Here is a 27,408-nt window from a genome sequence, read left to right on the forward strand (position 1 = left end):
GTGGCAGCTGCTCTCCCTGGCTCCCCACCGCCCACAGCAGCCCCGGATACCCCGTTCTCCCCACGCCTTCCCCGCCCCCGCATCACCCGGGCGTCCCCAGTGCGCCGCTCTGCCCGGCCCACACCCACCTCCGCCGGTCCTCGCGGTCGGTCAGGCCTCAGGGGGCTGCTCGGTGCCCATAGGGCGGCCCATCGCCCGGCTCCGCGGCGCTGCCCCTACCCCATCCCGGCGCGGGCCCGGCGCGGCGGGCAGCGCGGGACCGAGCTGCGGGCAAAGGGCAGGCGGAGGCGTAGCGAGCCGCGGGGCTGCGGGGGGGCCCCCAGAGCTCGGACGGGCCGCGTAGTCTGTCCCTGAGCGGGGGGCGGTGCCGGCGCGGCCTGGCCACTGGCCGGAGTCCCGGTGCGGGAGGCAGTGCGGCTGCTCCGCCGGCGCCTGCAGCGGGATGTGACCGTCCCGGCTAGCTAGCCGCCGCCTTCTGCAGAGCTGGCCCCGCTCGCTCCGCCGCAGCCCGACCGGGACGTGCCGGCCCGCCCCGCCCCGCCGGGGTTCTCGCCGCCGTCATCCCCCTCACCTCCCCCTCTCCCGACCCGGTTCTCCCGGGGCTCCTCCCACGACCCTCCCATTGGCGGCCTCCGGGTCCCCTTGCCTCTGATCCCGGCTCCGTCCGAGGATCCTGCGGGGGCGTAGGGAGAGGCGCAGGTGCGAGGGTGTCGGGCACCCGGGAGGGCCCCTCCCTCCCCCAGTGGAATTAGCCAAGTTGGGAGGAGGAATCCCACTTCCCCTGCGGGAGGGGACAGAGTGGGGAGATAATTGTTCTAAAATCTCCTACTTGTAGACTGCGTCAGCTTTTAAATCTCTTCCCCATTCATAATCTGATTTTCGTTCTCTTCGCTCTCATTCTTTAATTTATTAAACAAATATTTATTGAGCGTCACCTAGGTGTTTGGGCATGGGAAGAGCTGGAGTCCAGCAGTTAAGACAGCAGCCTGGGTTTATAGCGGCGGAAGTCTAAAGAGTAGCAAGCCATGGTTTTTAGCTCTTCTTCCTGCCTGGCGTGGAGAAATTGGTCGTCTAAGTGTCAGGTTTCCTAAAATCAGAGCGTCCAGAACCTCATAGGGCTGTTGGCAGGATCCAGTGAGATAATGTTGGGGAATGTCTTTATAAATCTTATGACACTGTGTGAGCGAGGGATTATCATTAATTTGCACCAGTCTGTTAGTTACTTCATTCGTTTAACAAACATAAATCCTTAATTTCATGAGATCTGGAGTAACAACCTGGGTGTGAGTCCCCTTTCTGTCCACCTTGTCATCTTCAGCAATGACCTAACTTCTCTGAGCCTCTGCTTTACCATCTGCAAAATGAGGGTGTCAGTATGGTCTCCTTAGTGTGAATGTACCCAGTGAGATACTGTATGTGAAAAGTGCATTGTTCAGTGTAAATAAATGTTGGCTCATGTTGTATTTAGGGCAGATACTTTGGTTTCTAATTCTCATTGCAGCATTTCTATTTCTGTGGCACTTTTTCCCTGTAATATTCAGTTCAGCATGTGTCCCCCTGGGGCTCCAAAGCTTCTGTTACCTTCCTTCTGAGATGAAAGAGTGAAATGGAGCAAGAGGGGCCCAGAGGACTGTGTGTTCTGGACATGTGATCAAGCCATGGCTCAGGTGCTCTGACCTCTGCTGTCCCTGAGGACCCTGATCTCTGGCCTCCTGTTGTATCCTGGTCCCAGAGCACTCTGCTCAGGGATTCTCATTGTCCTGGGACCCTGCACTTCTGAGCTCCAGGCCCAGACCTCTTCCAGAGAAAAGGTCATTGTGTCCAAAGGTTAAGAGTAATGAACCTCAGGTTTCCCCCTTCATGGGGCAAAGCAGAGGCTGGGCAGTCTGCATGCATGCAAAGAGGGACCCCTGGAGCTTCCCTGGGGTGCCCAGAGGGCTGGTGGCAAACTGGTCAGGAAAGGGTGTGGGGAGAGATACTCAGAGTGGTCGGTGCTCAGAGAGGCCAGGGTACCTGGGTTAATCATCACTGTGGCTCAGATAAGGCCCCGCCAGCTAGAAGCAGAGTTAGCGTGACAGAGGGTTTGTGTGGCTGAAGATGCAGGCACGACAGGGTGTCCACAGTGTGCGACCATGCCAGGCACAAAACGGTTTCAACATGTGATTGAGACCCCAGAGCCTGGCAAGTGAGAGGTGAGACCCCCCCACCCCCCCACACTTTCTCCATGTTGGTCTTCTGCACTGATTCTAGAATCATTTCTCATCTGGACTTCCCTCCACCCTGGGTTTCTGTTTTCCCACTCCTCCTTCCCATCTTCCTTCCTGACCTTCCCCTATTGGGCCCAGAGTACCAAGTTCAGGCTGAATCCTTGGATGGTGTGTGTGTGTGTGTGTGTCCCCAAACCTTATGCCTGCTACCACTCCCACCTCCAGATCAAGATGCATGAATGAGGCCTCGGCTCCCTGTCTGTATCCTTGTGCCCCCTTCCCTCTAATTGTCTGGGTATGAGGCAGCCCTGCCAATCACAGAGAAGTCAAACCCACTGACCCAGGACCTGGACAAAGCAGATGCCGAGCAAATTGTTCGATTGCTGGGACAGTGTGATGCTGAGATCTTCCAGGAGGAGGGGCGGGTCATGCCCACAGACCAGGTAACCCAGACCCGTCCCCTGGACACTGAAAATAAAGATGCCAACTCCATGCCAATGGTCCTTAGTGTTTGAGACCTGAGAGCCCCACCACCACACCATCCATTCGTCCCCCTCCCCCACATCCACCGTCCTTTTCTTGGCTTCTGATTCCCACCTGTTCCCTACAGAGACCGTATAGTGAATCAATTCTGACCACCATGATCCAAGTGGCTGGCAAAGTTCAGGAAGTGCTGAAGGTACAGTCTCTCTGTCTTCTCCCCTCCTAACTCCTCTCCCTCCCCCCTTTCTCTTTTCTTGGCTTCCACTTCTCATTTTACTCCTTCTCCATTCTCCTTTCTCCCAGTCCTCCCTCTGGTCTCTTTCTTGTCATCTTATTAATCAACAGTAATTATAATAACTATTATCTACATCACACTCTGTAATTGACATTGTGCTTTCACACTCATTACCTTTGCAAAAACCTGTGAAATGAGTGCAATTGTCTCCATTTTTTTTTTCAGATAGGAAAACAAAGGATAATCACAGTAGCTTGCCCAAATATATCCAGCTAATAATTGCTGGGTAGCGCTGTTTTTTATTGAGTGATTGGTTGATGACAAAGCTGCTCTCAGTCCTTTCTTGAATGAGTAAGGGTTTGAGTAAGTAGCTAAGCCAGAGTTGGGAGTCAGACTGAAGTTTCATTCTCAAATCCAGGCATCTTTCTGTTCCCTTTTGTGGTAAAAGGAGGGTTAAGGAGTCTCCCCAGGTGTTGTTCTATTGCTGACAAAGAAGGAATGTGCTTCCCACAACCTGAGCTATGAGCTAGGCCCTGGTGACACAGGCAATTTTTCTTTCTCAGGAACCTGAGGGGGTGCTGGTGGTGCTGAGTGGAGGGGGCAACTCTGGCAGGATGGCGTTTCTCATGTTGGTGAGTACCCTGATCCCTGATTTTCCTTCCTCTGCCTTCTCGGTATAATCCTCAGGACCATAAAGCTCATCATAGCTAAGCTCCTAGGTGGCCCTCTTGAGGCCTGGCTCCCTCTCTTCTCAAAGTTAGATCTCACCACGGAACCCCTGTATCTTTGGAACCCACCTGGGCCCCATCCCGTCTATTGCACGTGTGTCTACATCCCATGCACCCCAAGCCGTCATCTTCAAGTAGCTTTCGAAGTGCCCAATTCCAAAAAGGACTGGCGTAAGCACTGGCCTGAGGGAATCCTCATACTAGTTGTCAAAATCCAAGGTAACCGCTCCCTTCACTTTCATCATGTCCTTCCCCCCTGACAGGTCTCCTTCAACCAGCTGAAGAAAGGTCTAGGACAGAAACCTCTTTACACCTACCTCATTGCAGGCAGTGATAGGTAAGCCAAGTTGGCCCATGGATATTTTCTTTGGCCTGGATAGTGTTTTCTAGAAATAGAATTTTAAGGCTTTCAGGTGGAGATCGTGCCCAGTTTGCTTTGGTCCCCATCATTTCTTATTGCCTTATCCTTGGCCCACTTCACAAACTCATGTCACCTGACTGGCCCTTGTAGGTATTGGACTTTTTAGCCCTAGAAAGCGTCTATCATGGTGTTTAGCAAATAGTAGGTGTTCAGTCAATGATATCTTTCCCATCATTCCCTTCTCTTAAAGCATTCCCTTTTCTTCCCTAGTATACCATAATCTTCTGCTTTCAAACCAGTGCCACTGACTTTGAGTCTGTCCTCTTAGGTCTGTGGTGGCATCTAGGGAGTGGACAGAAGATAGTGCCCTGCATGGGATTGAAGAACTGAAGAAAGTCTGTGTTTTCCCCTGATAGTCAACCAGACATCTCTGTCTGTTCCTTCTCACGAGGACACAAAAGTCCCCATCCAGCCAAAGCTCATTCTCTTCCCCAGTCCTGACCCTGATATCTCCATGCAATAGGTCTGTATTCTAGAATCCTCCTGGTGGCACTGTCTCACCCACCCTCCTCTCCTAGGTGGCTGCTGGGAAGAAGAGGGTGATTGTCATTGGCATTTCGGTGGGACTCTCTGTGAGTGTGAAGACTGCCTGGGGGGATCCATTCTACAGGGAGGAGGGGGGCAGGGGCAGAATAGCATGGAAAATAGATTGACGAAGTGGGTACTAGAAAACAGAAAGGGTTCACCAAGGAATTTTGATTTTACTCTCACTAATTGAGACCCAGCTGCATGAATGTGGAATGACAGGGAAAGGATCCTATTCCAGAATACCTGTGTATTAGCCCAGTCAACAACTAAGGTAGATGGACTAGTCCCAGGGTCAGCAAACCACACTGGCCAATCATGCCGCTGCCCATTTTTGTAAATAAAGTTTTATTGAGACAGAGCCATTTGTGTTTACATAAGATCTATGGCCACTTCATGCTACAATGATAGGGTCGAGTATTGCACAGAGTTCATAGGGGCCCCAAAGCCTAAAATATTTACTCACTTGCTCTTTACAGAAGAAGCTGACCTGGACCAGCCCTTTGCTACTTAAGCATGGTCCTTGCTTAGCAACATCAGTATCTCCTAGGATTTGCTTGTAATGTAGAATCTCGCCCCCCACCAAGACCTACTGAGTCTGAATCTGCATTTTAACAAGATTCCAAGCACTGGATTTGGTGACCCCAATTTTCTCTCACCACTGCAGTATACTGATTCTAACAATTCACTAAGAGAAACAGGTCCAGAAATGCTAGATGCGGAAGGAGGCACACAAGGAGGGCAGGGCACCGACCTTAAGGAGCATACAATTTAGTTCAGTAGTTTTGAAACTTTACCATGCAGAGGATTTCCTTGGGGGAACTTGTTAAAAATACAGGCCTGGGCTGTCCCCTTCCAAGGCAGATCCAGTAGATCTTACCTGGGCCTGGGACTGTGCATTTCTAACAAGGACTCAGGGGGATTCTGATGCTCCTGGGCCTCAGGAAACACTAGAGTAACCCCTCCCCTCTCATCATGCCCTTTTTCTCCCCCTACCATCAGGCTCTCTTTGTGGCAGACTAGATGGACTACGGCATGGACAACCCAGCCACCTTCTTGCCCATCCTGGTTGGTTTCAACCCCGTGAACATGGCCAGGTGAGCCCACTGTAATGAAAGGCAGTGAGGGGCCAGGCCCCTTGGGGAGGCTGAGAAGAAACCTGTCAAAATCTACAGTACAGCCACAAAGAGGAGGGCATGGTGGCTATGGTCTTATTCACCACATCTCAGAACATTAAAGTAAATACTGACTGTCTCTGAGCTTATGAGGTTTTTGTTCTCGGTGGGTTTTTGTTTTGGTTTTGTTTCTTTTTTTGGTCCGTTGGTTCATGTAGTCTCGTTTCGGAAAGGATTGAAGGCAGCTTACAAAGGCCACATAAAATACCAGAAAGCAGACATTCAAAACAGGAAGTGAAGAGACAAGGAAAACAAGGGCCAGAAGATAGAATAGGGTCGGGAAGATGCGTACCCCAAAGATAAGCATCTTTTCAGAGGAGCCATGGGTGCTGAGTGGCCTCTGGTTCCCCTTTGCCCAGCTCCCTTATTGTAGCAACCATTCTCCTTTGTCATCCTAGGCTCCCCTTGGGTCCCCCTCTGGCTACTCAAACCCCCACCCTGTCCCCCTTTCCTGAGAACTCTGTGCCACCCAATCACCACCCCCTTATTCTCTATGTAGATGGCTGCTTTAATCCCGGAGGTCAGCATGTGAAACTGATAGTGCTCAGGTGTGGTTCCCTGGATGTTCAGCCTCAGGAGTGTTAAAGCAAGAAGAAAGTAGATTCATAGGCCCTTGTGCGAGAGCTCGGATGTTGTCGCTTTGGGGTGAGGCCCTGAAATACCTTTTTTTTTGAGACCAGCCCTGGAGATGCTGGTGCCCAGCCAGGTGTGGGGAGCTCTGCTGACTTCACCATTGGAGTGGGCCTCTTGATGAAGCTGAAGGCTTCCTGTCACTGGAATGTTCCAGGGAAGGCTTGTCAATTCCTCAAGAGCAGCTCTGCACATGCAGTGGTGGTCCTGGGGGGAGGGGCGGCTGGGTGCTTTCTGAGGTCCTTTTCTCAACTCCCAGATTCCAGGCTTGTAGTGTAATTCATGTGAAGATATAAATGAGTCTGAGATACTTTTAACCCTGCTCCTTTTAATGGAGGACTCTCCTTCACCAAAAATGTATGTGCTGCAGTGGATGCTAATTTCAGGCCCTGTGACTAAGTGAAATGACGGATTTCAAACAATGTGGGCGTGGAGATCTTCCAGTTGTTCCTTAAATCAGTGGCTCCCAAACTTGGCCGATCTTCAGAGTCGTCTGGGAAGCATTTTAAAAATACAGATTTTTGGGCTCCACTCCAGAACTCCTGAAACTGACTCTCAGGGTGGGCGTGGTATCCATAAATGGGTAGTTTAAAAAAAACAAAAACAAACAAACAAAAAAACACCAAGCCAAACTCCCCAGGTGATGTTGATGACTAGCCAAGTTTGGGGATCTCAGTGTTAAACCGCACAATGAACCCTGGCTCCAGGCTCTGCTTAGGTCTCTAGGGACTTTCCGAAGTAGTTGGAGGACAAATGACAGGAAACACTTTTACAAATGGGCGTGCAATATGTGAAATTTGCTTGCCCTCGAGGAAATACAAATGAAAAAATTCAAAAGTAGTTAAAGAAGGGGTAGACATTTTGCAGGGATAGGATGATGAGGGGAGGTTAGGGAGGCCTTATACAGAGGTAACTCTCTGAGCTCCTGCCACAGTGGGTCATTGGCCGGGTATCCCCTAGCAGAGTTGACAGAGGTCAACTACAGAAGATCCCTGTTCTTTGAGATTCCATGGTTGCACCTAAGCAGGTAACAAGCCTGATGTTCTCTCGTCCCCTTAGCACATTGTTTTGCTCGTAGTTAATTTATTCGAGAAATGTTTGCCAACTGTTGGATGCTATGCTTCATGCCTTGTAGCTGTGCTCCTTCCGCAGGAGCGGTTGTCCCTCCCTCAGGTGGTGAGGAGTTCACTTTTTGGGGAGATGGCTAGAATATATTTCCAGGAATGGGAAGGGCTTCTGATGGACCTTAAGACTGAAAATAAAGTGGCACTTTTGACATTCTGATGATAGGCACTCCTTCAGGGTCCTACAGAGAGTTGTGGGTATTATGGCCATGGCAGCAGGACATGGGCAAGGACCAGGACATAAGAAAGTTCTGGTCTCGGGCTGGAGCTTTAAACTTGAGTGTTGGCTTTGTTCTGGGATTAAATTGATGAATATTTCACTAGCCCTTTTCCTTGGGGTTCAGGGACACAGTGCCCCTATGAGCTCCAAAGCACATGTCTAGGAGAATGTTGATATTAGACCCCAGTCCCAATGTGGTCTTTGATCCTGACTCTCATAGATTCTCACCATCTCCCCATGTCTCTCTCTCTGTGGGCCCTAGAAATGACCCCATAGAAGACTGGAGTTCCACATTCCGACAAATAGCAGAACGCAGGCAGAAGCTGCAAGAGAAACAGGAAGCTTTCGTGCTCAGTCCTGCTGTTGGGGTAAGATCCTCCCCACCCTCACCTAGGGAATGCTTGCCGCCTCCTGGATGCGTCCGATCTTGTTACTTCTTGTCTGAATTCCTGGCATTGTGTGTCAACTAAAACATCGTAAATCAAACCCTATTTTCCCATTTCCTCCTTCACCTTAAGATGTTGTATTTCCATCCTGACCCTGTCTGCTAAATCCTGTCTGCTAAATCCGTCATCATTAAACAGCTAACCCATCTAGGACAGGTTTCCCATTTGAAGAACCTCTTTTGCATCTGTGAGTAGAGAGGATTGAATGGAAGGGTGAATTGCTTTCTGTTTCTCTTACATTTTCTTTCAAAGGCGGGCTTTAAAACAATGGGTTGCAGTTTCATTCTTCTGCCTTTCTAATCCTCTCCAAAACTGGTGGACCTTCCAAGCCTCTGTGCTCCTCTTTCTCTCGAGTGTGGTCTACCCTCACTTTGACTTGACAAGGCCCTGAGCCAAGTCCCTGCCCCTGGGCCTCTCTGCCAGGGATGGACCCATGTGTGACATTTTCCTTGCTCTTCCTTCTGTGAGATGGGAAGGCAGCCTCACCGTGTGAGGTCCGTATCTTTCAGCTCTCAGGCGCGCATCTCTCCTCCCATCTGCAGTTGTCTACTTTTAATCTCCTTTCTCAGACACCAGTTTGATCATTCTCTTTGCAATAATCTCTTTATGCTTAGTGTGTCATGTTACATCCCAGTCCATTACCATGGCTGCTTCATTGGTCTGTCCAAAGGACCTGACATGTGATGTTTGCATTGACGAACCGCCATTAAAAAAGTGGAGAGTTGGGTTGGAAGAAACTTCTTGAAAAAACAAAACAAAACAAAACCCTCTCCAAAAAACACTCATTTCCTGCTAACGGGACACTCAGTCACTGTGGCCTCCTCCTTAGAGTCCTGAATGTGCCATGGAAATGACCAGAGGTGGCCCTTACCCTCTTTCTGCTTGTCTCAGTGAAGCCCACAACCCAGCCCTCCTCATAGCACACTGGGCACCCCCAGTCCTGCTGAATGCAGGCCCAGTGGCCTCTAACCAGAGCGCATGCCCAGCAGCCACTAATTCGTGAACAACAAGATCCTCCTTCCTCTCCCAACCTCTCCCGGGTGTCATCACCTCCTTAGCCTGAGGGCCTCAGTGCCTCCTCCCGGATGAAAGGTGGAAGCCTGACCAAAATCCTGCTGGAAACCTTGCTACTGGCCGCCCATAAGACTGTGGACCGAGGCATCGCAGCCTCTCAGAGGCAGGAGAGCACTATCAGAGTAAGGCAGGGAGGGGGTCGGTACGGGATGGGGGATGGCAAGTACAGATGCAAAGACAGATGGGTTAATGGCAGCAAGACAGGCCCAGTACCACCATCCCCACCGCACCTGGCCGTGGGAAAAGAGCTGGCCTGGGTTTCTTAGCACACAAAGTCTCACTTGTTTCCAGCGGACCCTGGGCTCCTCAGGTCCCACTGATCTCTGTGCCCACCTGGGACACCTAATCCCTGAGCCCACCTGGGACATAAGAAAGCTCACCTACTTTCAGAGAGTGTTTGGCTTGGGGATGGTCCAGGTCGTACAGGAAGAAGAACTTCTGCTGGGGGCCTGTGTCGCTGGCCTGGCTCCCAGAATCCCCACTTACCTCCTCATCCACTCCGATCCCATCCTCCTCTCACTGCTCTCTTCATGTCCTTCCCCATCTGTTGGATCTTTGTGTTCTGCTCATTCAAGTTCTTTCTGTCCTCTGTCATGAGTTCTGACAGTACTCACCACACCTCTGCTAGGGACCAGCAGAACTTAGTTTTCAGGGAATTATGCCTTCCCCTGGGCAGGGGTGGGTACCCATGCTATCTAGAGGGGGCCCTGGGCCCACCCCGGGAGCTGGTGGCCTTTCTCCCAGGTGCCTTCTGGAAATCCTGCAGACATTTGAGCGGGCTCATCAGGTGACGTAGAGTCAAAGCCCAAAGATTGCTGCCCTGATGAAGCAAACCAGCACCAGGTGTGTGGAAACGTGTTAGGAGTGGGGAGGTGGCGTGGGTGGGGGACTGTCCTGAGAACAGCGGAGACTCCACAGGACTCCTTAACACGGTGAGGGGAGCAGGTCTGCATGGTGGAGGGCGCGGTAACCTTTCTGTTGGTTTGCACCTGTGCTTGGCCACGTGCATCTTTCTCTGGTCCCTGATCTTTTCTCACTGCCGTATCTCCTCTTGTGTCCTGACCTCTGGCCCATGCTCAGCCTGGAGAAAAAAGGCCATGTGTACCTGGTTGGCTGGCAGACCCTGGGCATCGTGGCCATCATGGATGGAGTGGAGTGTATCCACACCTTTGGTGCCGGTGGGACCCCAGTCCAAACTTTCTTCCTGGCTCCTCCTGAATGCAAACCGATTTCCTAACCCCATCCCCAGCCCATGGGGGTTCCTCATTCGAGTCCAGACTGTCCTATTTGAATAGGCATTTCAGTCAAATGCTCCTTGCTTTGAACCCCTACTCAGGCCTTGGTCCCTCAACTCCCAGCCCCGCTTAGGTGTGGCCTCCCATGTGTGTGACACCTCACCCTACACCCCACTTGGCACTTTCCTCCAAGACCCATGAACGTTCCCCCAAGCCTAGAATCTTTCTTTCCTATAAAGCCCATCACTCCTTTCTCCCTGTCCTTAAACCTTCCAGACTACCGAGATGTCCGCGGCTTTCTCATTGGTGATCACAGTGATATGTTTAACCAGAGGACTGAGCTCCTCAACCAGGTGGGAAGATGACGGGATATGGGGGAGGTTGTGAAGGTGACTGGTGTGCAGAGAGTGGGAGGTGAGGGGAGGTGGGGACAGGTGGGGGAGTAGAGCAGGGCAGACAGCCCAGGGAAGGGAATATGGGTTAGAGGTCGGGAGGCTTTGGGGTAGCATAGGGAGGGTGGAAGGCTCTGGATTCTCCCTCTAAAGCTGGCTCTAGTCCTGGGCTCTTCCCTCAACATGCTGCATCATCTTGGGCAAAACACTTGACCTCGTTGAACCTCGGTTCTTTATCTGTGTACAAACACGCTGTGTGAGAGGTCCTGTGAGGCCCCCTCTGTGGTCCCCACGTCTGTGTGCGGGAGTTTTTCATGGGGGGGCCCCCATCTTCTCGTTCCCAGGGTCCCCAGTTCTCCTTCTCCCAAGAGGACTTCCTGACCTCCATCTTGCCATCCCTCACAGAAATCGACACTGTGGTCTTCATTTTCACCCTGGATGGTGAGAGGGAAGGCAGGAGCGGTGGAGTGAGCAGATGGAGTCAGGGGAGTGACTCGGGGGAACTGTCATTTTTCTGGGTCTTAAAGCACTTGCTCCGAGGGAGGGAGAGGGGTGCGTGTCTTGACTGGACCGCAGGGAACAGGAAGAACAGCTTTCATCTCTGGCGCCCTTCCCCTCTCCTAGACAACCTCACGGAGGTGCAGGTGCTGGTGGAGCAGGTGAAGGAGAAGACTGCCAACATCCAGGCCCTGGCGCATAGCACCGTGGGGCAGACCCTGCCGGTGAGGGTCCAGCCTTGAGGACAGAACCTGGAGTGGCAGTTACAGCAACAGCCTTCCTGGGGATGCTGCTCTGGCTCCATTCTCTCTCTGTTTCTCCAGACCCCTCTGAAGAAGCTCTTCCCCTCCATCATCAGCATCACGTTGTCACTGCTTTTCTTTGAATACGAAGGGAACTTCATCCAGGTATAGGGAATGAGAGAGTATTATCTGTGCTGAGGGACTCAGAGGGGGAAGGGTTCCAGAAATTAGAAAAATCAAGGCTGGGATGCCTGGGTGGCTCCGTGGGTTAAGACTCTGCCTTCGGCTCTGGTCATGATCTCAGGGTCCTGGGATTGAGTCCCGCATTGGGCTCTCTGCTCAGCAGGGAGCCTGCTTCCCCCTCTTTCTCTCTACCTACTTGTAATCTTTGTCAAATAAATAAATAAAATCTTAAAAAAAACAACAACAAAAAAAGGCAGCTCAAGGCTGGCGGGTGGAAAGCTTTGCTGGACTCCCAGAATGACAGTTGGGCAAGTTCTTGTGTTACCGGGTCACTGGTCAGTGTTTCCAAGGCAATGGCTCAGTTCTCTCCAGGAATATGTGAAAAAGACAGGCCAGGCCACCAGTCACCTGACAGACACTCATTTGTCCCTCGTTTCAGGTTCATTGTTGATGTTGTAGTCATCCTCACTATACAAAAGTCTCTAAGGTATATCCTTGCAAGTTCACTATGCTGAATTCACTGCAGACAAAATGACTGATATTGTCTGTAATATAATGAAATTATAATTTCACTAGTTTTCACTAATTATAATTGATTATAATATTTGTAATTATAATTTTACTAATTTATAATTTCACTACTGAAGCACTGATAATACTTTAGCAAGACATTATCAGTACAAGCACTGACAAAAATCATAAAAATAATTATCAATTTGGGTACACTTTGCAGTTTGGTCTGGAGAGGGCATTGGGACATCTGAGTGTTAGTTCAGCTGTGCTTTGTGGCCCAAGAAAGAAGGCAGTTTTGCATCTGTGGTTCCTCAGTTTTCTCACCTGACTCCTGTCCACCATCCACAGGGCACAACCAGGGCCCTGAAGGGTTGTGCTGGAGACATGTGGTCTCACCCATTATTCAGGTCACCTCCTCCAGGAAGCTTCCTGACTTGGCCGAACAGCTGCAGTGCTTTCTTACCTGCACTCAGCACTCACAGGAAGCCCTTCCCCTGGAGCCAGGGGTCCATGCTCCTTCCAGTGCGTACCTTTGTCTTCCCTTCCAAATGGTGTTCATGGGTCACAGCTCTACTTTGGTGGCATACTTTCCACAGTCGTCGTCTCCTTCAACATCTCACATCTTCTAAGAAGTCTTCTCCGATGAAACCCACATTGTCTAGAACCCTCCTTGATGTGAGATACCTCTTCCAGGTTCCACTGTGCCATCATCATACCTAATACACACGTAGGACTCTGTACTTTACAAACTATTTCATTTATAATATCATTTCTCATAACGGGTTCCTAAGGGATATAGTTTTTCCCCCCATCTCAGAGAAGGAAGCTGAAACTAAGAGATTAAGGCATTGTAATCACAGCCACGTGGTTAAAGCAGGAGCCAGGACTCGAACCCTGGCCTGTGATTCATTCATTATGTACCTATCACGTGCCAGGTCCTATTCCAGGGATAGGGGATATAGTAGGGAATGTTAACCTGTGATCTTTTGAAAAAGATATGTGTTTTTAAAGAAAATTATAATTATAGTAGCAATATTTTTATTGTAAACACTTTGGAAAATACAGAAATCAAAAGGAGAAAAGCATCCATAATAACCTTCTTCCAGGGGCACCTGGATGGCTCAGTGGGCTCACGGAGCCCCAGTGTTCTCAGGAGACTAGAGGATCTAAGGGATCCCTTATATTCCTTAAATTCGACCTTGACAGTGCCAAGGAAAAGAATAAACCTCAGATAAAAATGTTTTTTTTTTAATGTTATGAAAACAAAACACCCAGTTTCCCATTTTAAAACATATCCTTAGAATGGGGTGCCTGGGTGGCTCAGTGGGTTAAAGCCTCTGCCTCTGGCTCGGGTCATGATCTCAGTCAGGGTCCTGGGATAGAGTCCGGCATCCGGCTCTCTGCTCCACAGGGAGCCTGCTTCCTCCTCTGTCTCTCTGCCTGCCTCTCTGCCTACTTGTGATCTCTCTGTCAAATAAATAAATAAAATCTGTTAAAAAAAAAACAAAAGAAACCACCCTTCTTCCAAAAAACCACTTAGACAAATTTTGGAGAATGTCCCTCTAGGCTTTTTTATGCATGTGTAAGTATGTAAATATATTTATACAAAAATAGGACCATCTTTGCCACGCTGTTTTTAACTTGCTTCTCTTCACTGAAAATTATGAACACCTTTCTGTACAAATATATCCATATTATCATTTTTTAAAAGATTTTTATTTATGTATTTGAGAGAGAGAATGAATGGGGAAGGGGAAGAGGGGCAGAGGGAGAAGTGGACTCCCTGCTGAGGGCCGAGCCCAATGCAGGGGCTGGATCCCAGGACCTGACATCATGACCTGAGCTGAAGTCAGACACTAAGGTAACTGAGCCACGGGTGCCCCTAATTCAAATTCCTTTGATGACTATGGAGATTGACTGCTTAAAGATATATATTGGCTATTATTTTTTTTTCTTTATTGGGTTACTTCTTCATGCCTTCTGGGCATATGCACCCATTCTTTTGGGCATATTTAATTTTTTCTTACTAATTTATAAGAGGGAGTATATATAGCAAGGACAGTAGCCTTTTTTTTTATTCCTGTTCTATGTTTTCCTCTAGTTTATGACTATTTTTTATTTTTCCATTTTTGATGGAGAGATATTTTCTTTACATTTTTACATAGTCACATCAATCAGTCTTTTTTTGGTGTGTATAGCTTCTGTCTTTTGCTTGGTTCTGGTTTCTATCTTTCCAAATATATTGCGATTGTTTGAAATAAAGAGGCTTCCATTAGTAAGTCTTTAGTTGCAGAAATATCGTTGATGTAAACTCCTCCCACACTTTTATTTTGAAAAATTTTCCACCCTACAGAAAAATTGCCAGAACAGTGAACACCCATACAATTCTCCCTAGATTCACCAATCTTTTTTTTTAAGATTTTATTTATGTATTTTACAGAGAAAAACAGCACATAAGCAGGGGTAGTGGCAGGCAGAGGGAGAGCTTCGAAGAAGGAGAAACAGGCTTCCCACTGAGCAGGGTACCTGACATGGGGCTTGCTCCTAGGATCCCAGGATTGAGACCTGGGCTGAAGGCAGATGCCCAACCGACTGAGCCACCCAGGCGCCCCTAAATTCACCAGTCTTTAACATTTTGCTACATCTGCTTCATCCATCTTTTCCTCTGAATTATTTGAAAGATACTTGGAGATAAGATGACATTTGACACAAATTACGTGTCCCCTAAGAACAAGGACATTTGTCTACATAACCACAATATAATTTTCACACTCAGGAAAAAGGACCATGAGTACGATTATTGAATATGCAGACTGTATTCAAATTTCCCCAATTATCTCTGCATTATTTTCATTTCCAGGTCCAGGATCCAATCAGAGATAAAGGGTAGCACTTAGTTGTTAAGTCTCCTTAGTTTTCTTTAATCTAGATGAATTCTTTTTTTTTTTAAAGATTTTATTTATTTATTTGACAGAGAGAGATCACAAGCAGACAGAGAGGCAAGCAGAGAGAGAGAGGGAAGCAGGCCTCCCGCCAAGCAGAGAGCCCGATGCGGGACTCGATCCCAGGACCCTGAGATCATGACCTGAGCTGAAGGCAGTGGCTTAACCCACTGAGCCACCCAGGCGCCCCAATCTAGATGAATTCTTTAAGTGTTTTCTGTGTCTTTTATGACATTGATAGTACAGGAGTCTGACCAATTATTTTCCAGAATGTGCTTCACCTTGGATTTGCCCGATTGTTTCTTCATTATCTTCAGGTGAAGTGTTTTGGCAGGAGCCGCAGAGATGAGGCTCATAGATGAGTGTATCACATCGGGAGATGCCTGATGTCAGTTTACTCCTTTACTGGTGATGTTATGTTTTATCACTTACTCAAAGTAGTGTCAGATTTCTTTTCTTTTTCTTTTTTAAGCTTTTATTTATTTATTTGAGAGAGGCAGAGACAGAATACGAGTAGCAGGGGAGGGGCAGCGGGAGAGGGACAAGCAGACTCCCCACTGAGCAGGGAGTCCATCGCAGGAGCTCAAGATCATGACCCAAGCTGAAGGCAGAAGCTTAACCAACTGAGCCACCCAGGCGCCCTGGTTATGTCAGATTTCTTTGCATCCTGTTCCTTAGTGATCTTTCACCCAATGGTTTTAGCATCCACAGATCATTCTTGATCAAATCAATTTATAACTATGGTGGTTTTTAAATGGTGATTTTTCTTTCTGTCTACATTTACTAGTTGGGATTCTTCTGTAAAGAAAATCTCTCCCTTCTCTCCCCACCCCATCTACATTTATTTAGACTCAGTGTGGAGTCATGAATTTTTTGTTGTTAAATGTGTTTTAACCCATTCCTGTCATTACTGATTTTAATACTCAAAATGAGAGCTTATTCAAGCTGGCCCCTTTGTCGTTGTGACATAGTCACATTAGTGTTGGAACACTCTTGCTGTGTTTCTTTTTGGAAAAAGAAAAAAAAGCACCTTTTCTCTAATGCAGAAGAGTAGCGTATGATAGTGTTTTGTACCTTGCGTTTTTTCTTAACAAGATATCTTAGAAATCACTCCACTTCAGTTTCTAACTCTGTTAATTATTACTTACCTGTGTGTGTGTATATAGATGTGTGTCTGTACACTAGTGGCCCCAGCCATCTATGTAGGAGAACAGAAATGTTGTCCCAGGTTCACCTTGTACCAGTCCTGGCTGGGATCTGTAATTTTCAAGGAGTGCTGGTGGTTGTCCTTGGGGATCGGTACAGCAGTCCTGCCTTCTCATGGTTGTGCTTTCCACAGCTTCATTTACCCTAATCTACTGGTAGTCCAGAAGCAGATGACCCCCTTACAGATTGACAAAGGGTCGGTAGTAGTCTAACCCTATGTCACGATGCCTACGTCATTCCCGTCCCTCCATGTCATGGAGCAGCCATTGTATCATCTCATATCCTCACCAGAAGGCGAAGGATGAATACAGTACAATAAGATATTTTGTGAGAGAGACCCCAGTCACATAACTTTTATCATAGTATGCTGTTATAATTGTTCTGTTTTATTATTGGTGGTGTTCATCTCTTACTGTGCCTTATGCATGAACTAATCTTTATGGTTGGAATGTACGTAAAGGAAAAAATGGTATGTGTATGGCTCCGTACTGTTTGCAGTAGCAGACATCTACAGGGGGTCTGGAACTTATCCCCTGGGGTAAGTGGGGGCTGCCGTATTTAGGAACCTAGGTGCTAGGTACGCTCACTGCTACTGCTGACTTTGCCTCTAAGCAAAATTCTTTGGTAGAAAGAATAAGGAAATACAGGGACACCTGGGTGGCACAGTCAGTTAAATGTTGGACTCTTGATTTTGGTTCAGGTTATGACCTCAGGGTCATGAGATTGAGCCCCACATCTGGTTCCAAGCTCAGCATAGAGTCTGCTTGAGATCCTCTCTCTCCCTCTGTCCCTCTCCCTGCTTGCATGTGCATGTGTGTGCTCTCTCTTTCTCCTCTGTCTCAAAAAAGAAAGAACCAATGAACAAGGAAATACAGTTGATCTTGAACAACATGGGGTTAGAAGCATTGGCAACCCACATGGTTGAAAATCCCTGTATAACGTTTGACTCCCCCAGACTTAATAGCGTACTCTAGACCAGAAGCCTTCCCAATAACATAAACACTCAATTAACACATATTTTTTAAGTTATATGTATTATATGCTGTATCCTTACAATAAAATAAGCTAGAGAAAAGAAAACGTTAAGAAAATAATTCAGAGGGGTGCCTGGGTGGTTCATTTGTCAAGCGTCTGTCTTCTGCTCAGGTCATGATTCCAGGGTCCTGGGATCAAGCCCCGCATTGGCTCCCTGTTCTGCGGGAAGCCTGCTTCTCCCTCTCCCACTCCCCCTGCTGTGTTCCCTCTCTTGCTGTGTCTCTGTCTGTCAAATAAATAAATAAAATCTTAAAGATAAGAAAACCATACAGAAAATTCATTTATAGTACACCACCCTGTATTTTTGAAAAAAATCTGCATATAAGTGGACCTGTGTAGTTCAAACCTTTGTTGTCCAAGGGTCAACTGTATATGTTTTTTTCACATAAGTAGATATATATATATGTATATATACATACATACATATTTATGAATTTATATATGTTTTCCTACCTGTTTTCCCTTAATGAGAACGTTGATTCCCAACATCGTCAATTTATTTGTCCATTTCCTTAGTCCTACAATAAATAACCATTTTGAAATTGCTAACCTGATACCACTACCATCAACAAACTTACCAAGAAACAGTAAAGATTTCTTTGCAGTTCTTTTTTTCTTCTGACCATATTCCACAAAAAACACATAAAGTGTTCAAAAGTTGCTAGGATTAGGGTGCCTGGGTGGTTTAGTGGGTTAAAGCCTCTGCCTTCGGCTTGGGTCATGATCCCAGGGTCCTGGGATCGAGCCCCGAATCCGGGCTCTCTGCTCAGCAGGGAGCCTGCTTCCCCCTCTCTCTCTGCCTGCCTCTCTACCTACTTGTGATCTCTCTGTCAAATAAATAAATAAAATCTTTAAAAAAAAGTCACTAGGATTAAAATTTTTCCTCTCTCTGTAGTATGTTATCAATATGATATATAGTGAGTTTCATTTCCTTTATTTTTATTTTTTTTTTTCATTTTAGAGGGTTTGTTTTTTTTTAGGATTTTATTTATTTATTTGTCAGAGAGAGAGACAGGGAGAGCACAAGCAGGGGGAGCGGCAGGCAGAGGGAGAAGCAGACTCCTCGCTGAGCGGGGAGCCCAATTGCAGGACTTGATCCCAGGACCTTGGGATCATAACCTGAGCCAAAGGCAGACACTTAACCAACTGAGCCACCCAGGTGTCCCCGAGTTTTTTGTTTTCGATATCACTTTATCTTTTGAATATGTAAAACATAACTGGTTTAAAGTCAAACTGTATAATAAGGAGATGTCCCATCCCCTTCACTCTTCCTTCCACTTGTTTCCACTCATCCCTGCAGGTAAACAATTTCATTAGTTACTGACTTGCCTTCCTATGTTTCTCTTTGCAAAAAAAGCATATTTGTTTGTACTTTGCAATTTTTTCTTTTACAAGAGGCCCTGTGCTATGTATATTCTTTTTTGCTTCAATGAGATATCCTGAAAATAACCCCACTTGGGTTTATAAAACCCTTCCTCATTTATTTTTTACATTTGTGTATAAATTGTACATGTGCAAGAATGATTGGGGCAGTCTCTGATGTAGGGCATTTGGTTCTCTCCAGCGTTTTGCTATTACCAATAATGATGCAGTGAATATGCGTGTGTTTCTGTAATGTAGAAGTGTATCTTTGGGTAAATTCCTAGAAGAACAAGAGCTGAATGAAAGGACAAATACATACGTAATTCCACTAGATACGGCAACATTTCCCTTAAGAAGGATTGTCCTATTTTGTTTCTTGTACCAGCAATATAGGAGAATGCCCATTTCCTATAGTTCCTTTAAAAAAAAAAATTATTTATTTATTTATTGGAGTGGGGGAGGGCAGAGGGAGAGAGTCTTATGCAGACTCCGCACTGAGTGTGGAGCCCAGCATGGGGCTCAATCCCATGACCCTGAGAGCAGGACCTGAGCCAAAACCAAGAGTTGGATGCTTCAGCAGCTGAGCCACTGAGGCGCCCCTTCCCCAGAGCCTCTTTAAAAGCATTCAAAAGCTTTTGAATTTTTGCCAATCTGGTAGATGAAAAATTCTATTTCTGTGTGGTTTTCATTTCTACTTTACTTATTATGTGTTTGGTTGAGCATGCTTAAAGGTCTCTAGTAAATCTTTTTCTTTGTGAACTGTGTGTTCATGTAAATACATGAAATACACTCATTTTCTAATGGTATTGGGGTCTGGATGCTCCCTTGATTTTTAGTACTTTATTTCTTGATTTTTAGTACATTATTTCTATTTAAAGATATATTTATTTGAGAGAGAGAAGTGAGAGAGCACAAGCAGGGGGAGCGACATGCAGAGGGAGAGAGAGAGAAGCAGGCTCCCCGCTAAGCAATGACCTCGATGCTGGCCTTGATCATGACCTGAGCTGAAGGCAGAGGCTTAACGGACTGAGCCCCTGATTTTTAGTACTTTAAAAATCAGGGGCATAAGTTCCTTCTTTCTGATATGCATTGTAAATATTTCATTTGGGCTTTAACCATGCAAATGTCTTTGTTTTAATTCTACTGGGGTAGAACTTATTAATCCATTTTTTGTTGAATCTGGACCGTGAGGCACAAAAAGCTCTCTGCTACCCCCAGGTTGTAAAGGGTTCCACCTGTGTTTTCTTCTAGTACATGTTTCCTCTAGTAAAAATGGTTTCTTTTTTCCTTTCCTTCTTTTTTTTTTTAACATTTAGACCTGCAATTCATTATTTTATTCTTCTCTATGGGTTAAAGTATGAACCCAATTTAATTTTTTTCTATGTGACTATCTGATTGTCTCTCTCCATATATATATAATTTATTTTAGAGAGAGAGAGAGCGAGAGAGAAGGAGCTGGGGGAGGGGCAGAAGCAGGCTCCCCGTTGAGCAGGGAGCCCCATGGGGAGCTCTATCCCTGGACCCCGAGATCACGACCTGAGCTGAAGGCAGATGTTAACCAACTGAGGCCCCCTAAACGCCCCACCTCAATACATTTTTAAAATTCATCTTTTCCTGAGTGATTTGAGATGCAACCTCTATCAGATACTTAGTTCCCATGTGCACTGGTTTATTTCTGGACTTTCTGTTCTGTTCTACCAGTCTGTCTATTGATGTGATGGTGCCATTCAGTTTAAATATAGAGGCTTATTGTGGGCTTACTATTTGAAAGGTTAATGCTTCTCTCACTCTTCTTTTTAAGGATTTTTCTAGGTACAGTTGCTGCCTTTTTTCTATATGGACTTTAAAATGAATGTGTCTGGATTCAGATTATGTACACTTGAAAATATTTTTGTGTTAATGATAGTTCATGGTACAAATGTTATTTGATGGTCAGTGACGTAAATGATATAACCCAGATTTGACCGATCTCTTTCCCACAGGGCAGTCTATGTACTGCATACTAGCTAGCTTCATTCTGATCGGTCGGATTTCTGCGTGCACTCTTTTTTTTTTTTTTTTTTGCCAAATGAGCCTCAATATCTTTTTTTTTTTTTTCAGTTTTTATCTAAATTCCTGTTAGTTAACATACAGTGTAAGGTTAGTTTCAGGTGTATAGTATCATGATTCAACACTTCCATACAACACCCGCACTCCTTAATCCCCATCGCCTGCTCCACCCACCCCGCCCCCACCTGCCTCCGCTCTGGTAACCGTTGCTCTGTAGCTAACAGTCTGTTTCCCGGTTTGCCTCTCTCTCTCCTTCTCTCTCATTTTCCCCTTTGTTTGGTTTCTTAAATTCCACACGCGAGTGAAATCCTATGGTGTTCCTCTTCCTCAGACTGACTTAGTTCACTTATCCTCCTAGTCTCTAGCTCCATCCACATCCTTGCAAATGTTCCTATTCAGTACTCACGTCCTTGTCAATCGCTTGTTAAGTATTTTCAATATACCCTCTGCAAGGGGTGTGTGTGACCTGCTCCTTCTAGAATGCCAGCATAAGGAGGCAGAAGTAGTGGTAGCTTGTTCCCTAGCCTGGCAAGGACCCAGTAATGAATCCCCTCAATTCGTTTTCTGGACTCTTGTTACACGAATAGATGCAAAGTGCAGTAATAGAAGGTTATACAAGGGCAAGAGATGAGGGCCAAGGACAGGTGGGCTTTCACTCACAGTACTGTGTGTTTGCACAGTGTTTTAGTATTCGTGTGCTTTCATATACATTATCTTATTCCCCCAAGGAGATGATTGTGACCAAGTAGGGAATGCCTTCATCACAGATCAAAAGACCTGGATTTAGGTCCTGATTCTACATGTCACTATCATATAAACTTATTCAAGTCGCTTTTTTTTTTTTAAGATTTTATTTATTTGTTTGACAGAGAGAGACACAGCGAGAGAGGGAACACAAGCAGGGGAGTGGGAGAGGGAGAAGCAGGCTTCCTGCGGAGCAGGGAGCCGGATGCAGGGCTTGATCCCAGGACCCTGGGATCATGACCTGAGCTGAAATGAGGGCAGACGCTTAATGAATGAGCCACCCAGGTGCCCCTCAAGTTACTTCTTTTTATTTTTTAAGATTTATTTATTTATTAGAGAGAGAAAGCGAGAGTACAAGCGGTGGGAGGGGCAGAGGGAGAAGGAGAGAAAGAATCTCCAGCGGGATCCCAACGCGGGCTCCATGTCCTGACCCTGAGATCGTGCCCTGAGCCAAACTCAAGAGTCGGCTTACCCGACTGAGCCACCCAGGTGCCCCTCAAGTTACTTTACTTTTGACCTCTAGTTTCCACAGAGGTAGAAATGGGGATTAAAAAGCCTAGTTCATTGGGTTGTTTTAGGGGTTAACTTGAACTAATTTTCAACCAATGTGTATTGATCAATAACCATGTATCAGCCATTATCAATAAGATTGGGACTCTGGAGCAGAGTAAGACACCACCTCTGCTCCAGGAACCTTTGGTTTAGTGGAATGAATCCCAGGACCTTCACTCCTCCCCTGTCGGGCTCCTGGGGAGGGCAAGAGGAATGTTCTGATAAGTGCAAAACCCTTCTGTGCAAGAACTCAGAGAAGAGATGTGTGTCCTGGGGGGTCAAAACCACAAATGTGGGGCACCTGGGTGGCTCAGTGGGTTAAGCCGCTGCCTTCGGCTCAGGTCATGATCTCAGGGTCCTGGGATCGAGTCCCGCATCGGGTTCTCTGCTCGGCAGAGATCCTGCTTCCCTCTCTCTCTCTCTCTCTGCCTGCCTCTCTGTCTACTTGTGATCTCTCTCTGTCAAATAAATAAATAAAATCTTAAAAAAAAAAAAAAACCCACAAATGTGTGACACCAGCAGTTTTGCCTGGGACAGTCCTGGTTTACAACTACCGTCCTAACATCTAAACTTGGGGTTGGTCAAACAAATTCCATCTGTATTTAGGTCCCTGGTTTTTGATCCCTGGATTCCTGTCTGACAATAGGTCCCTATGCACCCTGTTGCTCTCCCATCCTCTCATTTCCGAAATCCCCGTGTGTGTGTGCCCTGCTTAGACGTTCCAGCATGAGCTAAGCACCAAGTGGGTGCTGAATACCGTGAGTACAGGGACCCACGAGCTTCTTGGGGAGATCCTCCAAAACCACATTAGACCTGCGCATTCGCAACTCCAAGCTCTTCTGGAGGGCACTGGCCGTGCTGCAGGTAGGTGATGATGGGACGTGGCTGGCTGGGGCTTGGCCTCCTGCCTGGGCTGCCATGGAGCTATGGACGTGGGTGGGGCTAAGGGCTGACTTTCCTCCTGCTGTTGTCTTATTGGGCTCATCCTCTCCTCTAGGGAACGCATGTGCGTGCTTGGGGCGTGCCTGTGAGATTATAACTATCAGACAGGTCTTTCGGTTACAAGTATGGGACAGACACCCAGTTCATTCTGCTTTAAGCTAAACAAGGCACCTGACTGGTTCATGTAACAGGGGTCCCAGGATAGCCAGATCCCAGTACTCTAAACAATGTACTCCAGAGAATGTCAGCCTTGAACTTTCTTCTATGTTGCTCTCCTTCTCAGGCAGCTTTTCTCCAACAGGTGGCAAACTGGGCCCCAGCAGTGCCGGCCCTGCATCCTCCCAATTTAGCAACCCGGATGGAAGGAGAGTTTATCTGTGCCTGTGATTCCCATGCATGCCTGGGAGGAAGGTGGCTTGTCTTGGGTCACATGCCATCCCTGAGCTGGTCACTGTTCTCCAGAGGAAACCAGCCCTCTGCCCAGGCCTGGCTCATGTGCTCTCCCTATGGGATGGCACTGGAGGAAAGAGTGGGAAGTGAGTCTCAGTCAAACAGCCTGGCCTGAGAAAGGAGGGATGATAGTTTTCTGGAGGAAGGTCAAGGCGCTGGTACTAGGAGGAGGAGGAATGGCTGCTGAGCACATAGCACAACAGCTGGTCATGAAAGGAGGGTTGTTAGGTTTAGGAAATAGAAATACAGGACAAATTTGAATTTCAGATAAATAAAGGATTTTTTGGGTATAAGTGTATTTCATACAATATTTGAGGCATACTTATAGTATTTTTTTTCATTATTCACTTGAAATTCCTATTCCTGGGTATCCTGTATTTTTATTTGCTAAATCTGACAACCCTGTGGAAAGGGAATCAATCAAAGAGCTTTAGTGAGGACCCACCAGGTCTCTAAAACCTTCTCAAATCAATAGAACCAACCAACCAGAAAAAGAAAAGTGCATTATGCTCTTTAAGATCCTGGGGTTGGGGTGGGTAGGGGAAATCAGAAATCTGTCTGATCCAGGCCTCGCCATTGCAGAGCGGCCCATCTGAGGATTACGTGGAAGACTGAAAGCCAGACCAGAATTTGAGCTTGTCAAATCTAGCTAGACCCAAGTCATCCAAAATGGCAGCAACCACCCATATGTGGCTACTGAGCCTTTGAAATGTGGCTAGTGTGTCCGAGGAGCTGAACTTGAAGTTTTTTTTTTTTTTTAAAGATCTTATTTATTTGACAGAGAGAGATCAGAAGTAGGCAGAGCAGCAGGCAGAGAGAGAAGGGGAAGCAGGCTCCCCGCTGAGCAGAGAGCCTGACGTGGGGCTCGATCCCAGGCCCCTGAGGTCATGACCTGAGCCAAAGGCAGAGGCCCAACCCACTGAGCCACCCAGGTGCCGCTGAACTTGAAGTTTTGCTTAAAAACTGAAGCAGGGTAATTTTCTTCGTTAAATGCAACTTTCTTGTTTTGGTAGAACTACATTTTACTTTTACATAGAAATTCAGTACCTGAACTGAGATGAGCTGGGATTATAAACTAGACACTGGATTTCAAAGACATGATACAAAAATATTGTAGAATATCCTACTGATAATTTTTAATATTATTTACATGTTGAAATAATATTTTAGATATATTGGATGAGATAAAACATGTTTAAAATTAATTTTCTGTTTCTTTTGCATTTCACATGTTTCTTTTTGAATGGAGTACTAGGAAATCCTAAATTACATTTGTGGCTCGCATTATATTACTCTTGGGCAGTGCTGAGCTAGCGGAGGGGAGGGGAGGACAAAAGGAACAGCTTTGCCAATGAGCCACCTTGGCAGGGTATAAAAGAAGGATAGGGTTAAGGAGGAAACCGGAAGAGTGAGTTCAGTTTAAGATGACCCGCCTATGGGGTTGGAGGCACACGGCTGAAAGTGTGACCAGTTTGCCATTAATCCTCCAGTTTAACCCAGCCAATCAAAGCCCACCACTAACCCTTTTTCTTCACACCTGGGGATTGTGAGTTTGGGATCACCTACGGGGACCACTTCTCTGCAGCCTCTGCCGCCAGTCTTCAGGATCCCCAGCGCCTGCCTGCCACTCTCCCACTACTTTCTCCTCCTCCACTCCCCCCACCCCATTGCCTTCTAGCCTGACACTGACCTTACTGCTTCTTCCACAGCCGTTCTCTGGACAGCCCAAGGCTTGATGCATCGAGACCCTCCTGCAGGTGATCCACTCCCCCCAGCCACTGTCGGATGACATTCGGGCTGCTCCCATCTCCTTCCACATGCAGCTCGCACACGAGAAGAAGCAAGCATCTTGCCAACAGGTAGTCATTCAGCAAACATTTACTGAGTCCTCAGGACTAAGTGTATCAGGAATCTTGCTTGGTACTGAGTTTACAAAGTTAGAGACGTTCTGCCAACGAGCTCCCTGTTTCTCCGGGCATTGTGATCGTGACAAGGAGGCACAGAGGTGTGGAAAAGCTGCTGCAGGGGGGGCAGAAAAGGGGTCTTTTTAGGAGGGGAGTCAGGAAAGAGGGGGAAGGGCCTTTGAACTGGGTCTTAAAGGATGAATAGGAGTTTTCTGGGTCGGGGGAAGGCGTCTTTCTGTTCTTAACCCACCACACTACAATCTCTGGTCTTGATAACTCCCTTCTGTGCTTGCATCCAACCTAGTGGCTTCTGACTCCCACACCGAATGCTCTGGCTCTTCTGGGGCTCTTCGCAGATGGCCTCACTCTCTCTGGCTTCAGTTCTCGCTGCCTCTTCCCCACAGGTGATCCCGGTAGCCCTGCTGAGCCTCCTATGTCGTTGCTCCATCCCCTGCCGCTCGGTCCGTCTGTGAGTCTGTCCCGAGCGCCCTCTCTGGGCCAGGTCCGAAGCGCGGCGCCGACCCCCTGGAAGCCCCAGAGCTTACCCTGCTGTGAACTGGTATTTCTGGGCGCGTGAAGCCCGTGGAGGCTTGGTGGGCTCGAAGCACGGGAGCAGGAGGAGAGGCCCAGTTCCCGGGGCCACCCGCAGCCCATGGTGGGAGAAAAGAGGCTCTGTACTTTGGGAGGGAGGGTCCTTGCTCTTGACTCACTGGCATATTCTGATTTCAGAAATAAAACGAAATGCCTTGTTTTGGAAAGTGAACCTTTTGATCTCAGTAGATCAGAGTCAATAAATTAAAGGTGGGACAAGACGGGTGGCATGGGTTGGTCCCAACAACCGGTTTATTTCTTTACATCCGCCCTGCCCCTCAAACCCATTTCGTTGTCCACTGATCCAGACTTTATCCCAGCATCTCTGTATCCCTCATCTCCAGCATGTGGATTTGTGTGTGCGCGCACCTGCACATACCTTCGGCTCCTGCACGGACTCACACATGCAGGGAGAAGTGGGAACCTAGGTGATTCCAGAGGAAGGGGAAAAGTTGTATCCCCAACATAGGACTCCCAGAGAAAGGATCCCCATTAGGCAGGACAGCAGGCTCCTCATCACTAGAAAGCTACATCCACAGAGTAGACCCTGAAGTGAGAGCTGCTTCCCCTGCCCTAGTTTGTAAGGGGGACATAAGGAACTCTGGGGGTGTTGAACAGCCTCTGGTGGTGGGGTGCGACGAACACTAGAAACCCGGGTCCGTCCATTTTAGACCTCAGCTTCGGCTGTTTGGACACGGGGAAGGCAAACCTTGCCCATCGCAGACCCATTCCAGCCCTTCAGTGCCTAGGGCGTAGGACTCTGATAAAAGAGCGCTGGCTCCCCCTTGTGCCCGAGAAGTACACAGGGAAAAGCTCTGGAGCTCCCTGGAAACTTCAGGCTGTAGGGTGACCGCTAAGGAGCCAAACAGATTATGGTTTTATGAGAATAGAGTCACCAGCCTTGTAAAGGCAGCTGTAAGCGCCCCTAAAATGTCTGGGGGCCTCCAGCCTCGATCGGGGAGCGCTCTTTCCCTGTCATACTTTGGCATTTACGTTGGACCTGAGATCCTTAACCAGGGCCACTTTCTTCAACCACCACTCCCCTGACTTTTCAGTTTCATCCCTTTGGTTTTCATCCTCCACAAATGCATCTTCCGAACTCCATAGCTCAAGATGGGTAAAGTGAGGAAAGGGTCCTGCAAAAGATTTCTGCTTCTCTTTACCTAGAACTCTCCTGCTTGTTTTCATTGGGTCAATTCCTCTTTCTTCTTGGCATCGTGAGCAGGGTCGTCAGAAGAGGTACCCAGCTCTCTAGCACGGGAGAGGGCAGAGTACCCCGTTGATGCTGTTGATGATGCAG

The 27,408-nt window shown here is 47.4% G+C and overlaps 1 protein-coding gene across 1 annotated transcript; it reads left to right on the forward strand.

Moving 5' to 3' along the window:
• The first annotated feature begins 536 nt into the window (after positions 1-536).
• On the forward strand, positions 537-26,614 carry GCKR (glucokinase regulator). The gene is given in 21 exon segments (XM_053447873.1): positions 537-2,190; positions 2,493-2,650; positions 2,818-2,886; positions 3,489-3,557; positions 3,917-3,990; positions 4,343-4,409; positions 4,593-4,646; positions 5,602-5,696; positions 8,011-8,116; positions 9,253-9,371; positions 10,013-10,111; positions 10,349-10,446; positions 10,780-10,856; positions 11,240-11,336; positions 11,520-11,617; positions 11,717-11,800; positions 22,938-23,026; positions 23,028-23,085; positions 25,323-25,457; positions 25,922-25,965; positions 25,967-26,614. Coding segments are annotated over 21 exon segments (1,854 nt in total). The 5' UTR covers positions 537-2,132; the 3' UTR covers positions 26,073-26,614.
• Positions 26,615-27,408: the final 794 nt, after the last annotated feature.

The sequence above is a fragment of the Lutra lutra genome, chromosome 9 (genome assembly GCF_902655055.1).
Source record: "Lutra lutra chromosome 9, mLutLut1.2, whole genome shotgun sequence".
In the NCBI taxonomy this organism is placed as follows: Eukaryota; Metazoa; Chordata; class Mammalia; order Carnivora; family Mustelidae; genus Lutra; species Lutra lutra.